The sequence below is a fragment of the Malus sylvestris genome, chromosome 16 (genome assembly GCF_916048215.2).
Source record: "Malus sylvestris chromosome 16, drMalSylv7.2, whole genome shotgun sequence".
Lineage (NCBI taxonomy): Eukaryota > Viridiplantae > Streptophyta > Magnoliopsida > Rosales > Rosaceae > Malus > Malus sylvestris.
In genome coordinates, this window is record NC_062275.1 from 337,192 (window position 1) to 352,415 (window position 15,224).

The 15,224-nt window shown below is 37.5% G+C and overlaps 2 protein-coding genes across 3 annotated transcripts; both read right to left on the bottom strand.

Moving 5' to 3' along the window:
• Positions 1–67: 67 nt before the first annotated feature.
• Positions 68–3,853, bottom strand: LOC126606271 (nucleolin 1). Its single transcript, XM_050273638.1, has 13 exons — positions 3,687–3,853; positions 3,545–3,593; positions 3,191–3,369; positions 2,949–3,059; positions 2,651–2,758; positions 2,084–2,203; positions 1,907–1,980; positions 1,716–1,833; positions 1,508–1,602; positions 1,327–1,417; positions 1,143–1,234; positions 420–711; positions 68–306 (listed from the first exon to the last, which is right to left on the bottom strand). The coding sequence occupies exons 1-12, from the start codon at positions 3,717–3,719 to the stop codon at positions 435–437; spliced, it is 1,347 nt and encodes a 448-aa protein (XP_050129595.1). The 5' UTR covers positions 3,720–3,853; the 3' UTR covers positions 68–306; positions 420–434.
• Positions 3,854–4,453: 600 nt separating this feature from the next.
• LOC126606264 (uncharacterized) lies at positions 4,454–13,953 on the bottom strand. Of its 2 annotated transcripts, XM_050273627.1 has the most exons (24): positions 13,749–13,953; positions 12,358–12,964; positions 12,138–12,262; positions 11,921–12,015; positions 11,592–11,810; positions 11,335–11,425; positions 11,173–11,224; positions 10,393–10,458; positions 9,620–9,774; positions 8,866–8,936; positions 8,578–8,772; positions 8,416–8,454; positions 8,035–8,142; positions 7,809–7,898; positions 7,596–7,671; positions 7,005–7,101; positions 6,855–6,924; positions 6,590–6,766; positions 6,391–6,513; positions 6,142–6,225; positions 5,774–5,958; positions 5,371–5,569; positions 5,058–5,129; positions 4,454–4,955 (listed from the first exon to the last, which is right to left on the bottom strand). In XM_050273627.1, the coding sequence occupies exons 2-24, from the start codon at positions 12,936–12,938 to the stop codon at positions 4,848–4,850; spliced, it is 3,078 nt and encodes a 1,025-aa protein (XP_050129584.1). In that variant the 5' UTR covers positions 12,939–12,964; positions 13,749–13,953; the 3' UTR covers positions 4,454–4,847. The 2 variants fall into 2 exon arrangements, with proteins under 2 accessions (XP_050129584.1, XP_050129586.1); XM_050273629.1 differs by lacking the exon at positions 10,393–10,458 and having other exon boundaries at positions 13,749–13,952.
• Positions 13,954–15,224: the final 1,271 nt, after the last annotated feature.

Sequence of the window (15,224 nt, forward strand, 5' to 3'; positions counted from 1 at the left end):
TCAAAAGGTCCCAACAGGGCAACAACACTAGGACGCAACAGGGAAAGTGCTGGCCAAAGGTCCAAAATTTTTATGTAATAAACTACTATATTAATGCTCAAAATTAATTCATGACATCTAAAATCCAAGAATTCAACTGTTTCACTCTTACGCTAAAGTTCATGTCGAAGAAAGGGTCAACCAGACATGCCTCTGAGGATTTAAGATAACAAAAAAGTAAAATTAACAGCTAATGCATAAGTCTCCACATTCTCTTTTACCCCGACTACTCAGTCGTCTACCAGTCGTCGAAGGTCGTCTTTTTCCCTGCAACAAAAGTACAAGATGAGAATCACAAAAATGGAACTTATTAAGATTTATTGAGAGCATCGCATCCACAACCTACACACTTCATTAAAAAAGAGAATAACGCTGCCAACCTGTTCCGCGAGCAGCTAGGTATATTTTCTTCCACGTCCTCTACCACGTCCACCATCTCTGCCACCACGTCCACCATCTCTGCCACCACGTCTACCTCTGAAACCACGTCCCCGATCCCCACCTCTGCTAAAACGTCCTCCACCACGTCCTCTATCATTACTCCTGGGAGTACCAAAATCACCTTTTGGTTTAGCCTCTTCCACCTTCAAATAACTGTCTCCAAATTCACTTCCATCAAGTCCTAGAGCTTTGGTGAAGCTGTCTGCATCCGTGAAGTCCATGTAAGCCATTCTGCAGTTTATGAAGACAATTTATCAGTCTCAACACGTAAGGAAAATCAGGTAGAGTTATCAAAACAGTTGTATTTCATTGAGAGGCCAAATCGACCAAATTTTACCTTTCAGTTGTGCCAATTCTAACAAAAACTCACATTAACCCGAGGTAACTTTTACATTGACTCAAAACTCCCTAATAAATTCATGTTGAAGACCAAAAAATAATCCGTAAAAATCATCTAATACTAAGATAATAAGGCATATGTTAATTCCACAATGAAATAGTCACGCAAAAAATACAAAACACGAACAATGACAATTTGAAAGAAGGCACATAATGTGTAAAATAACAACCACCCAATCGAAAAAGAAAAACAAAGAGATAAAATCGCATATGTAGCAGGCTAGAAAAATACATAAAAAATCAGCAAAAGAAATTGTACAAACCCCTTAGAGGCGCCAGTCTCATAATCTTTGGGGATGGAGACCCTTGTTATCTCACCACAAGAACTAAAAACTTCTTGTAAGGAGCTCCTTATCTGTAAAATAAAACTAGTTACATTTGAACAAGAATATGAGCATCTGACCATTAATTAGACAACAGAGCTAGAATTCCTTGAGCAGTGTATACCTCATCCTCCCCAAGAGAGCTGTCAAAACCTCGAATAAATATTGTTTTGGACGCACCACGTGGTCCCTTCTGATGTGAGTTGCTCTCACTCCTGAAATTATTATCAATAAAAGTAACAAAATTAATGGATGACAACACAAAAACAAAACAACAAATGTAGCAGATAGGAGTCCAAATGTACCCGGTAGGGGTATAAGCACCCTTTTCGCCCCTTTCACGAGCCAGATCAAGTCTGACATCACGACCAAGCAATTCTGAACCATTAAATTCAAGAGCCTGCAATAACAAATGCTTAATAGTTTAGCAACATAATAAAAAATGATTAACAGCAATACTACAGATTCCGAAGAAATGGTAAATGTCAAGAAATACCAAAAGAAAAGTCAAACCTTCTTTGCTTCTTCTGCTGTGGCAAACTCCACATGCCCAAAGCCCTTGAACTTCCCTTCAGGATCTGAGGCAAAACGGACATCAACAACTTCGCCAGCATCTTTGAAGAAATTCCTCCTGCATAAAATAAAACTATTAGATAAAAGAAACCTAAAACATAACACAAGCTTAGATCAAGGTATACACATACACATCATGTTCCTCGATACGGAAGTTCAGGTTTCCAACAAACAGCGTCTTAGAAGAAGTAACTGGGGTTTTGGGCTGCACAAACATTATTACAAGATTAGAACATTTATGATAGGCAAGCTGAAACATCACCTAAAACCAACTAATATCATGTACAACGCTAGCTCAATATTATTACCTGTTCATCATCCTCTTCTTTGTCGGAACTGACTTCCTCTTCTGAACCATCAGAGCCAGTATCCTCCATATCCTCATCAGAGTCAGGAGAGTCAATTGAATCCTCATCCTTTGTGGTACCCTGTAACAAAATAAATTTACTACATACTATCATCAAACCGCTTTAAAAACCTTGAAGTTTACAAGAAAACCAACATTTATCCTATCCACCAAAAAGAGAAACATTACAAGGGCTTTCTGGCTTCACATGTGACCTTAGATAAAAACTACAGCATCAAACATTGCAGGGCTAACTAGTTTACTAGCTGCAACACATTCCAATTGGAATTTAAAAAGAATCAAACCTTCACTCCCTCTGAACTATCATCAGAATCCTCCTCTGAACTATCATCAGAGGAGCATGAAACATCCTTTCCTTAAGGGGTTACAGTAGATACTTTTTTTCACAACTTCCTAAACATGCTTAGAAAGATTAGGATTCAAAATAAGTACTAAAATCCCAAATTCAAACAGTTCATCCTACAGTGTAATTCCTTCAGATGATACAAATTTAAGCATGAGCACACACCTCATCTTCAGATCCAGAGCTGCTAGTGTCTGCCTTCTTAACAGCCACTGATGGACCTTTCTTAGCAGCTGCAGCAGGCTTTTGGCCAGTAACCTTTGCAGGGGTTTCCTACAAACACAAAAGTTGAGGATCACTATCAACCAAAGGGTACCTTTCCCAATCTAACAAAGAATAAAATACACAACATACTGTACCCCAAATATACAGATATGACCGACTCAATTTTCAGGTGCATGTCCCATATAATAACCCGTGGCAAAAAATCTACGGCACCAAGTTTGGAAAACCAAAAACTCACATCATCATCTTCCGATTCATCGCTACTCTCATCTGAGCTTTCGGTTGAGACTTCTTTCTTCTTTATAGCAGCAGCTAGACCATTCTGAGCAGCTACCTTAGATTTAGGAGCCTAGAACCAAGCAGTAACAAACACTTAAAAATGGCGAGTCTATGTCCAAATCACAAATCAAACACAATAAATCAACAGTAGTATATGTGCATCAGTAGTCTTATTAGGAACAAGTGTGTAGCGTAATAAACCTTCACGTCAGAGTCAGAAGACACATCGGACTCCTCCTCGGAACTACTAGTTTCCACTTTCTTCTTCTGAGTCTTTGCTTCCACTTTCTTCTTCTGAATGGCCTGCGCTACACCCTCATTAACCTTCTGCTTCTTTGCGCTCACAACCTTCTCTATTTCGTTCCCGGCTCCTCTCTTACCTTCTCAACACAACCACAACCAAAACAAACTCCATAACCGACATCCGAAACAAAAAAATATCGCAAAACAAACAAACAAACATGCAAAAAATTTAAGCTTCAAATCTTCTCAGAACATAACGAGTAAATCAAACTAAAAAAAAAAACTTCCCAAAACCTCGAGAAGAATCGATACCTTTCTTTCCAGACTTAGGAGCTGGAACAACCACAGCAGGAGCCTCAACCTGTACAGATAATCAAAACACAATCAGTAAGAAGAAATCATCGAAACAAAATCGAAGACTTGACGAAGCAAAAGCAGTTCGAAAGAAGCATACTTTGGTGGCGGATTTCTTGTTTGATTTGCCCATTTGGGAGGCCGCTCTCAAAAAACCTAGGGTTTAGGGTTGTAGGGTTTTGAGGAGAGCGGTGGGAGTGAGAGTAGAAAATAATCGATGCTCCCTCTATTATGTTTATATAAGCTGGAAACTGGTGTGAGGGGTTAGGGTTTAGGACAGGTACGCCGCGAGCGTTTGATATTTTCTTTTTTTTTTAAAGCTTGTAAGCGTGTGTATCATGCTGTGCGTTTTAAGTTCTTAGAATCTGAACCGTACGATAAAAAGGCCTCCCTACGGCCTAAAATTGTCCAGAAATTTGGTTGGGCTTTTGGGAAAAGGATCCTCGCCGGACCTTTTCCTAGTATACCATGATTTTCATCTGTTGATCACGTGATCAGTTTTTGTTAGGTACTATTTATATTTAATTTTAAATTTTAAATTTTAAAATGATTTCTGACCGCACGATATATGATAAACAAGTGCAATCACGGGATCCCTAGGAAAAGGATCCTCGCCGGATGAGGATCCTTTTCCGGGCTTTTGCTCTGTTGTCTAGTAATTTATTACTTTTTTTTCGAAAAAAAAAATTCAAATGGTGCATAGCATTAAATAGTATGACAAATAAATTATTGAGATCGACAATGAAATATATAAAGAGTTATGAAAATCAAATATAACGGCTTAAATACTCGTAACATGTAAAAAAAGTACGAAATTATTGGGAAATATCCAAGACTGATCAAGATTTTCTGGAAATATCCAAGCCATGGAAAATGGGGAAAATTGGCAAATATCCAAGACCCACCTTATGATCTCCTATTAATTTAACAAAAAACAATGGTGTTATTTTACAAGGCATGGAAAATTAAGAAAATTGGGAAAATTGGGGAAATTTTGCATATAATGCTACAAAGATAGTACATCATTTGTTGGGGTTTCTCTCATCCGCCCAAAGAGGATGGAGAAAAGGGGTTCTGCCTTCTACTGTTACCCAAAGCCTCCAAATTTGGGCCTCTTTGATCTTCTTGCTTTCTTCTCCAAGAATGCCAGGATGAGCTTTTCATCTTCTTCTCCCTCAACGAATGGATGCCTGTTAAGGTAGGGCGTCTCCTTTCTCTCCGAAGAATATATTAAAGAAAAATAACCACCGTAAGATTAGTTTCAAAAACCAAATGGTGATTTTCTTCTGCTTCCGCCTTCTCCATATTGTTCGTTCCATTTCCTAAGTTCGTTCATGCTTGAAGCATCATAGGAAATTGATGGCCCAACCTACATGACCAAGTTATAAAAAAGTAATTGATATTTCAGCATAAGTATTGCCTGTAGTTATGTTCTGGAAAGGTAAAGATAAATGTTATCTTAAATCTTTACCTTGGCTTTTGATTGAATAAAATCATCTAAATTAAGAGGCCTCAACACTGTAGCTGCGTCACTTTTGATGTCCTGCACAATGAGTAACCAAACAACACCAACAGGCATACGGAAATCAGTACAAAACTTTACACACATTGCAAATGAAGGCGAAGATATTCAGCAGGAAAATAGAAAATTAAGAAAATAGCAGCAAAACGTTATTCCTCCCAAGGCACCCAAAATAAGGATAAAAGCTCACACACTTTGACGAGCTCGTAAATGGAACCAACAGAAACTGACATTGACATTGCAAATAACAAATGCATATTACCTTCTTTTCTTCTTCTAAAAGCTCCTGGACAGGTCTATATGCAGCAGCAATACAGAGGTTCTTCAAATCACTGCCAGAATATCCCTCTGTTGCTTCTGAAAGTTTGTCAAATTGGAAACCAGGTGCTAGATTCTCTTGAGCAAGAAATATACTCAATATCTTCTTACGATTTTCAACATCAGGTAAGTCAACGTATATCCTACAAAACAACCAACATAAATCAGTCACCATTGTTTGAACTTTATTTTAGTTAATTTTTTGCCAATATGAGGAGCATCTACTATCAAAGAATAAGAAAGAATTGACAGACCCACGGTAACCAATCTGGAAAGACATAGACAAACAAACAATTGGCAAAACAATCGTAACCAACCAGGAAAATATTCTTATAAATCAACCACACCTTCTTGGTAACCGACGAATGACAGCATCATCAAGGTCAAATGGCCGATTTGTGGCCCCAAGAATAAGGATTCTTTGACTGTCTTTGGACCTCAATCCATCCCAAGCTGCCATGAACTCATTTCTCATTCTTCTAGTTGCCTCATGCTCAAAAGAACCACCACGAGCACCAAGCAAACTATCAACCTACAACACAGAATATTTAACAGGATGATCAAATTCTGGGTTCAAAAAGAAACCAAAGGAACTAGTTTGTTGTATATCATTTTCTTTTAATTCCTCGAAATTGAAACCAAAGGAACTAGTTTGTTGTATATCATTTTCTTTTAATTCCTCGAAATTGAAATTCCTCGAAATTGAAAATCTCACCTCGTCAACAAATATTATGACGGGAGCAAGCTTGCTAGCGAAGGAGAACAAAGCTTTGGTCAGCTTTTCAGCATCTCCAAACCACTGTATCAAAAAAAAGTTACAAAGATAAGCATTTAACAGCAAAAGTAACCATCATCCAGAGAAAAGATGGAACATATAAATAATCTTGACAAGGCAAAGTAGTTTGTTATTTAGTTTATGAAAATAAACTCACCACTACCAGATCTTAGATACTCGAAAGCATACCTTTGATGTTAGAGTAGAACCAGTTATGCTGATAAAGTTTGCCCCAGCTTCTGTTGCAAGTGCCTTGGCAAGAAGGGTCTTCCCAGTTCCAGGAGGCCCAAAAAGTAATATTCCTTTGCAAGGCTAAAAAGGTAGCTTCACATGATTAGACATTTGCTCAAGCATTAGCGCAAATAACGAACAAGATTAAAATAAATACCCGCAATAAGTTTCCATGAGAGAAAAGCTCCGGTCTCCTCATTGGAAGAATAACAAGTTCATTCAGCGCCCTCTTCACGTCCTCCAGAGCACCTACATCATCAAACCTAACACCAATTTCACCAGGAGGTACTACAGCTGAAACAAAGTTGCTCTCATATTCATCCTTTGCTATGTTCTGCAAAATTTTGTACATGTTAAAGGTGAAACAAGATACAAAAAAACTAAAATATGTAACATTTAGTACGAGAAAATTAATTACATGCCTTCAAATTTTGAGAAGGCTTCCGAGACAAAGTTTCTTGCTCCTTCAAGCGTGAAATTGCTATTTCAAGGCTTCATAAAGTAACAAGAGTGTTAAACGTCAGGGTAACATACAACTTTTAAATACTATATATGACAGATGCAACATGTACCTTTCACGTGGCAGATGCAATCTTTCACCTTTCACGTAAGGAAGAAGGCATGATGACAAGTAATGGTTTTTTGCCCAGCCAACTACTTTCTCAGCTTCTGAGAAAATAAACAAGTAAAACTATTAAATAACACATGATCACAAAATTCTAGGTTTCACATAAAACTGAGTCACTTACAAAATTCTGGAATTGAAAATAAAACACAAACAAACTAGTTGTGACGTTCCAGGAATGCCCTACTCTAGATTTTTATCGACTAGTGCAGATCCCTAGCATGATTCAAGATAGTGATATCCTCTTTTTTTGATACAGAACAAAAACTTTTTGTAAAGGTCAAAGTTAAAAAGGTTATCTGGGCCGTTGACTAGCAATCCACAATAAACGACACTGAAAAATGTTCAAGACAAATATTCATATCTTTTGTACGGAATTCAATGCCGACATCCAAATTCATAATAATACATTTCGCTTTTCTATCCAGATCTACCCTGCATATCTAACTTATAAACTTCAAAACCCCATATTCCAACAGAAACTTAGTATTTTTTCTGTTTCTTGACAAGGAAAAATGTTCAAGTTAGGGTTTCTTACTTCTCTTTGTCAAGATTACACCATTGGTATCTACTAGCAATAAGTCCATGCATGAGAGCTCATTTTCCTCAAGAACCTGCAGTAGCTCAAGATAATTCAATATGTCAAGGAGGTTTGAAGAAAAAAAAGCCCCCGAAATAGACTAGTAGTAGCACAACTACATTGCACAGTTCTTCACCGGCCACTCATGTGAATTTCACAACTAGAGCATACCTCATGTAATTCATTTAAATTGCTTCTTGCTATCACAATTCTTCCATCTTCTTCAATCTGTTTATTGAATATTCGAAGCTCCTCTTCCTCCTACAAAAGAAAAAAAGGAAGAGGAAAGAGAAAGAAATAACTAATCCACATTTGAATCTGTATGTATGCTTATACATGTAAAGTATGTAGACACAGTTGTCACACACGTTTATGCTGGAGGAAGAACAACATTTACCTTTGGCGGATATACGCAGAAAACATTTTTGAATAGCTTATATATTTCATTGTCATCTGATCTCTTTGTTCCTTTAAGTCCTTCTGTAAGACGCTTAAGAGAGAGAGGCTTGAAACAGAAACAAGCAATTTGTTAATTGAAGGAAAAAGTACACAACATAATTTTAGGGAAAACAACAACTATCATCTAAGGAAAAACATGTAAATCTTCAAGGATGAAAACTATATTGAAACCCCAAAAGCAGAAAATTGATGAGCCAAGGATAAGAAAAATAACATTGATAATTTAAATGGTTAAATGTTTGTTCCAACAGATAACACATATTTATTCATTACTGTTTGTGCCAAGTACATTGTGCTCCTAAAGAATACAGAGGATTACCAGCTTTGCAAGACGCCCCAAATTTGGAAGTATCATTGTCTAGAGCAGAGTATTTGTAAAGGAAAAGTGTTAGTAATAAACTACAACTAGTTAGCCACTAATCAGAAGCAGGTAAGAAAACAAAACAGACAGATCCAACAAGAAGGAATCCCTAACACTTACAAATTTCTCTTTCTCCTTTGATCCTGATTCAACCTTGTTCTGCCCGCAAATCAAAACAACAGGACCTGATAACTCATCAAAAACTTCTTGCACCTTAGCAACAAACTCCTTGCGATCTGACTTGGGAACTGCCCTAGACATCCATTGAGAAGAGTCTGGAAAATATACAATAAGAGGTTGCTTGGCATGCAAGACCTGCAAGCAATGAAAATCCAGATACAGTTTACAGATGGACAACCTCATGCATCAGAAGACAAAGTTCTTATCTTTTGGTATTGTGTGCCACACCTCACATAGGGCCTCCAGTGCAATATAACAATCCTCAGTCTGCGGGTCAGGAATATGTTCAATTTCCTTAGCTGTATGAAAGGGAAATCTGTCATTGTGTGACTAGAACAATCATTACCAGAATTTTCACCAACATCTTCAGATATATCAAACTAAAACTAAATCCAATTGTTAGAGAACCGAAAATACGATCTTTTTCACCCATAAGATTCATGCCATGATAATAAGCCACCTGCTATTCAATCCAATGCAGCCTTTTCTTTCAAATTCATTATCCAAAGTATCTGTCCTGATTACACTATTACTGGGATTTATTATCACTGATGAAACTCACAATTAAACAATAAAATCCAGGAATACAAAAAAATTAGGAGTACAAAAGCAAAAACAGAAAATGATAATATGAGAAGCCTGAGTATGAGTAATAACATTATGCAAGCCTAGAATTATAACCATTGAAAAATAAAGACCTACACTTGTATTAAATTGCTTAAATTACATTGATCGTTTAATCTACAAGATAATGATGTCATACGTTGATCTGATAGACCATATGCATAATTAAATTACGTCAGTTTGCAAATTATAAAGCAAATTGTCTGCATATTGGTCATAACATTCACATGAACAACACAACATGAGCTTGTCTGTAAAAAAAAATTGATGAAGTCTTAAGCAAACGAAATCACAGCATAAAGTAATCTCCCAAGTCTAGGAACAAAAATGAACAAAACATTAAAGAAATCCATATTACCATGTATCCAATAAACTGGTGGATCTGCAGGTTGCTCTGCATCTTTCTCCTCTTTATCCACTTCAGTTCCTGCCTTCTGTTTAACATCCAAAATAACAGCAACTCGATCTCCACTCACCTCATATACCTCCCCACGTTGACCCTTTGGTAAAGGCCTGCACAGATTTCAAATTCATCAGAAAAAGTAACAAGATTTCAGAATAATGGATGTACATCAACTGCAGACAAGTATTAACTAACTATACTACTAGAACTACTACGAGTATTTTGAATTTTCTAATAGCAAAACAGATGTGATACAGCAAGGAAAGAGACTACATGAAAAACAGTTGCATAGCTTCCAAAATCAGAACCTATAAAATTATAGATAGGTACGTGTACGTACCACATAAAAGCAGCAAACACAAAAAGAAAATTCTACCATTAAGTGGGTTATGCAGGGCATAAACTGGTAGAGTCCAAAATATGTTATTGCAAAGTATATGACAAATTGACAACTAACTTCTAGCAATGCACCCACATAAGCTCTAAAAGGAATCGAAACAGTTGTGCTAAATCATGGTTGAAAACCACTAACATCTTTTTACTTAACCCGAATAACCCTCCATACTTAATGATTCTCTAGACCATGGAAGTACAAGGGTCGAACTTAGGTCCAAAGGAGAAAAAAGGTACACGAAATAGCAAAGGCTTTCTTGAGAAAACCAAATGGAGAAATCTAATAATGTTCTACTGTATTTCTCCCCCCTACACATGACAACTTACCAACCCACCTGCTACGGAAGATGGTATAAGCATTCCTTGGACCATCAGTTGTTGATATCTTACCCAATAGGACCCTGTATTGCATTATATATGTCAATGTCAGGTGAGGGCGAAGTCAGAGTTCATTTGGGGATGATATCATCCTAAAGGGTTTTGAAAGACAGACCACAGACCACAGAGACGATATTCTAGGCAGCATGCTTGTAAGTTTTCGAACAAGACCTTAAAAATCAGTGGTTCAACACTGTCTCATCCACAGATTCTGGCCAAAAATCCTAGGCCAGTATGAGAAAAACTCATGGGAACTTAACTGAAAAATATGCTAGCTCATTAAATGCCCCCCAAGAAACAGAATTGAAAACATAAATATTTTTAGAGAATTGACAAAGTTGCATCAAAGACACAAAAAAAAAAATCCTTTGAAGCTCAGGATTGGTGCCAAATTAATTCTTCTAAGCTAAAGTTAATGCTGCAATATCAATTATACACAATAAATCTACCAAAAGCCCCTCACCTAGGTGCAAGAGGGATATGCCTAGCTAGAAGCCCCTGAAGGGACCTATAATTTCTTTTCGAATTCCACAGGTTTCATTATCCAAAACAATGGAGAGAAAGTAGCATTCATGAACTTCAAAATACACCTTCACTTCATGAGTTCTCAAAATTTGAAAGTCATCTTTTTATCCAACACCATGAAAAAGAATTCCATAGTGCAGAAAACGTTTAAGATACTGTGAGATCTTATCAACATGAAATAGAGCAAACAAATGAAAGAAATCATTCAGGACCTGTTATCAGCTTCAACACGTATAGAAGGCCCGATATACTTCACTCGATCTCCTAAAAAGGATGAAGAAGCAAGAATATTGATTTCTAGAGGATGAACAAGAAAAAGTTCTCATATAGAGATGAACATGACATTTGCGCAAGAAAAAGTTCTCATATGGAACCTTTCTTTAGCGGTCGTTTGCATTTATCAGAAGACTCAGCAGTTTCTGATTTTGAGGATTCGGATGAACTCTCAGTTTCCCCAGATACCATCTGCCACATATGAACCATAGATCATACATCATGGTTCATAACAAGTATATAAAGAATCCCAAATTATCAATAAGATCACCATTTAATTTTCTGAATCACTGAAATATGCTTAGGGTAGGAGGACTGAGAATACAAAACACTGATGCTCCAAAAAAACAAAGCAGACCTTTGCAAAGTCTTCAATAGGAACAAGCTTCTTGAGGGCTGCTTCAGCTCTGGCATGCACATCATCTTCATCTTTATCACTAGAATCTGATTTTGCCTCGTTACTACTAGTCCAATCTTCTTCGTTACTCGCAGCATTTTCATCCTCAATCTCTGAATCAGAAGTATTCTCCTCCACACCATCATCATCCGATTCAGATTCGCAGTCGTCACCAAAATCCTACTCCAAATTTTAACAGTAATTCATTATTAAAACCATAATGTGTGAGTATAAGGAGAAGAGGGGGCAGGGTTTGACAATATAAAATATTATTTTTATTTCAATATTACATAAGGAGCGAGTACACTGCTGTCTAGCACCAAGAGGGGAACTTTGAGATCTTGTGTGAGTGCTCTAACTAATCTTTCACGATAAAGTTCAGTGCCTGCAGATAAACAAGGCAAATGGTAAGCTCATTCAGTTCTACGAAACAATGTCAACTATAAACATCAGCCACTTGAATAACTTTGACAGGTAATGATTAGATTTGTGGGACCTGTGACCAACCTGGTGAACTCTGAAGCAGTATTCTTCCATTTGAAGATGTCAAACGAGAACCATAAGTTGAAGTAAACTTTTTATGCTTCAAATGGGAAGCAGCACATTCCACCAAAAGGTTTTTGGTAGGTTCACTATTAAAATGAAAAATAAACGTATAAATCTTCCGAGAAGTGATAAGCAAGAGATAAGAAAGAAGCAATCAAAAACATTAAATAGAAGCAATTACTGAATGTAGTAGGGAAATGTATCCCATGACACAGTTAATTTCTCCCACGGAACAATCCTCCTCAAAAACTCATTTTTGAACTTCTCACGTTTAGTTGAAAAAGGCGACTCTTTCTTTTTACTCTCAATGGTAATCTTTTGACTATTAAGCCACTCCTTTTGATCTTGTTCCCCAAGCAGAGCGTGTGCATCAAAATTCCTCCCATCTTCCTTAGCCTTTTCTTGAGATGTCCTCCCTTTATCAAGATCAGCATCACCTTTCACTGGTGTTTGATTATCCTCACTTGCATTCCTTCCATCACCTTCAGAACTGTAGGCACGTAACTGGCTACCCTTCAAACATGGACTAGACCTTACATGCAAACCAGTGCAGCTATAACCAGGAGCAACACTACGCAACGTGAATGAATCAATGAGACGGCTTCTAATAAAACTACCATGAAAACATTGGTTTCCCGAAACTGTATTATGACCTAAAGATTGAGAAGAATCATGAACAGTGTAGGTAGGCGTTGTTGAATATTTGGACATTTGAAGTACCCATCTCTGATTTTTACACTTTATTCTCCTTGCATGCATCATCACTTGTTATTCCAAATTTTACCGTGCTGCAAAGTATGCTCCAATCAGTTTACAGTAGTAATTTTAAATTTGTGAGTGCATCAAAATTAAAATGTGCAGCACAAGAACCAAATATTGCATGAACTTTCTGGGATATTCAAACATTGTTGCATGCTATAAAATATTCTTTCTAAAATTGTTTTCCTGGGAAAGCAAGATTAAATCATGCCTGATAATATAATATCAACATTTAAACGATGATTTGCAAACTTTTCCAACCAGACGGCTCGCCTAAAACACATTCTTCCCAATCAAAGTTCTAATACATTATTTGCGTTTTCCATTTACCATACAGACGAATTGTATGACAATGCTGTATAACAGAGAAAGTAGTTATATCCATCTGATATTTGCCAGGCTCCAAATATGAATAATATGGAGCAAACTTGTCAATTTTAGATTACAGTGGCAGTGCCCGCCGGTGTACAATTAAATAGCATGAATTTGCGAAGACTTTGACCGTTCCATAAGCTTTCGTCCAACATTCGTGACATTCGAAATCAAAGTTTGCTTCCAACTTCCCTCACCTCACAAATTGAAAACAAAAACAAATCAAGAAGCAAGCATCTGGGTAAGTTTTAGAGCTCCGAAAAGCCGATTTCATGCTAACTGCTAAGTAACTAAAACAAACCAATCTTAGCAACCAAGGAGAAGTGAGCGACCCTTATTTATTTTTCAATGCGTAACGAAAAACAAACAAACAGGAAAACAAAAACATTTAATCATTTGAGAATCCATCAATTACAGACAATGAGAGAGCGAGAGAGGTACCTTCTGTGAAAGGTCGGTTCAAACCCTAGGTTGGTCGGTGGCCATAAAGGGGAGCCAGATGGAGAGAGAGAGGCGGTAAAAGCGTAGGGGAAGCGAAAGATGGTACGAGGCGACCGTTTTAGAGAAAATGAGAAACAGAGGCTCAGATAAGATCTCTCTCTTTCTCTACCTTCTTCTCACTTGTCCTTCCTGGGCTGCCAACCCGGAACCAGGTTTATGAATATCGGTTTTTTTTTTTTTCTTTTTCTTTTTTGGATTTTTTTTGGGGCAAGTCTAGGTTTGGTTTTTTTGGTCTAGTGAAATTGGAAGGTTTTTCGTTGTTTGGGTTATGATCGTAGGCCCGCACTTGTATGGGTTTGGGTTTCTTGAGAGAAACTGCATGGGCCCAAATTTTGGTTCTTATCAACAATTTTTCCGGCCCAAACCAAAATTCGAGATTCAAATAGAAAATGCACTCATACGAGTTCGAATTCGACACTGCTATCAATCATTGGACAAAGATGTCTTGTTTTTTGTTTGGTTTTTTGTAATGGTCCTTTGCAGCTCAGCAGTTTGGTTTTTTATATTTCAAACTCGTCAATTTGGTTCCTATTTTAGCCGTCAAAATTGTTCTTGTTTCACTTTAAATATTTTATGTAACTGAAGATGATTAAGTTGAATGGAGTTATATGCATAGTTAAATGTGAAGTCATGATTTTAGTATTCAAAGATTCTACATCAAAAAAATTGTTTATCATCTTTATTAGTAAGACTTTTGCTTGGCTATGTTTCAAGAGGAAGGTCAACAATAAAGCACATAACTAAACTGTATGGGCTCGTTTGTTTGGCCTCATTAAATGGGACTGGACTGGACTGGATTACAGTCCCATGTTTGATAGGTGCTGGGACTAAGTTAAGTGGGACTAAAAGGCACTCGCACGGACTATCTCCTTCACTAGGAGCTCTTAGCCAATCCCCCCAAAAACCATGGGATTGCTAAGACCATGCTGCGTCCCGTTCTCTCTCTGCGTCGCGTCCTCTCTCCTCTCATCTGCTCGCTCCTCTCCCTGCTTGCTTCGTCTGCTTGCTTCGCCATTGCCTGCCTACACTCTCGAGCTCTCCTTTCCCCGCTTGCTTCGTCTGCTCACTTCACCGTTGCCTACATCGCGAACCCAGGATCTCTTCGTCTGGGTTTCGTGATTCAAATATGGGATTTGCACTTCCAACGAAGTTGGGTTTTGTGATTCAAGCGAATTTGGGATTGAATTTGGGTTTTGTGATTTGAATATGGGTTTTTTTATTTGAGCAAATTTGTGAAGATGTGCAAAATATTGAGATGAAGCTGTGGTTGCAGAGGCTCCACATGGGGATTATCAGAAGAACCCAACCAAGCAGACGATGATTCTGGGTTGTGAGGATAACATTTCAAGAAAAAAATGGAGAAAAGGGAGAACTTTGTCGGACAGAGAAAGTGTTCTGGAAAATGGTAAAGGAAAA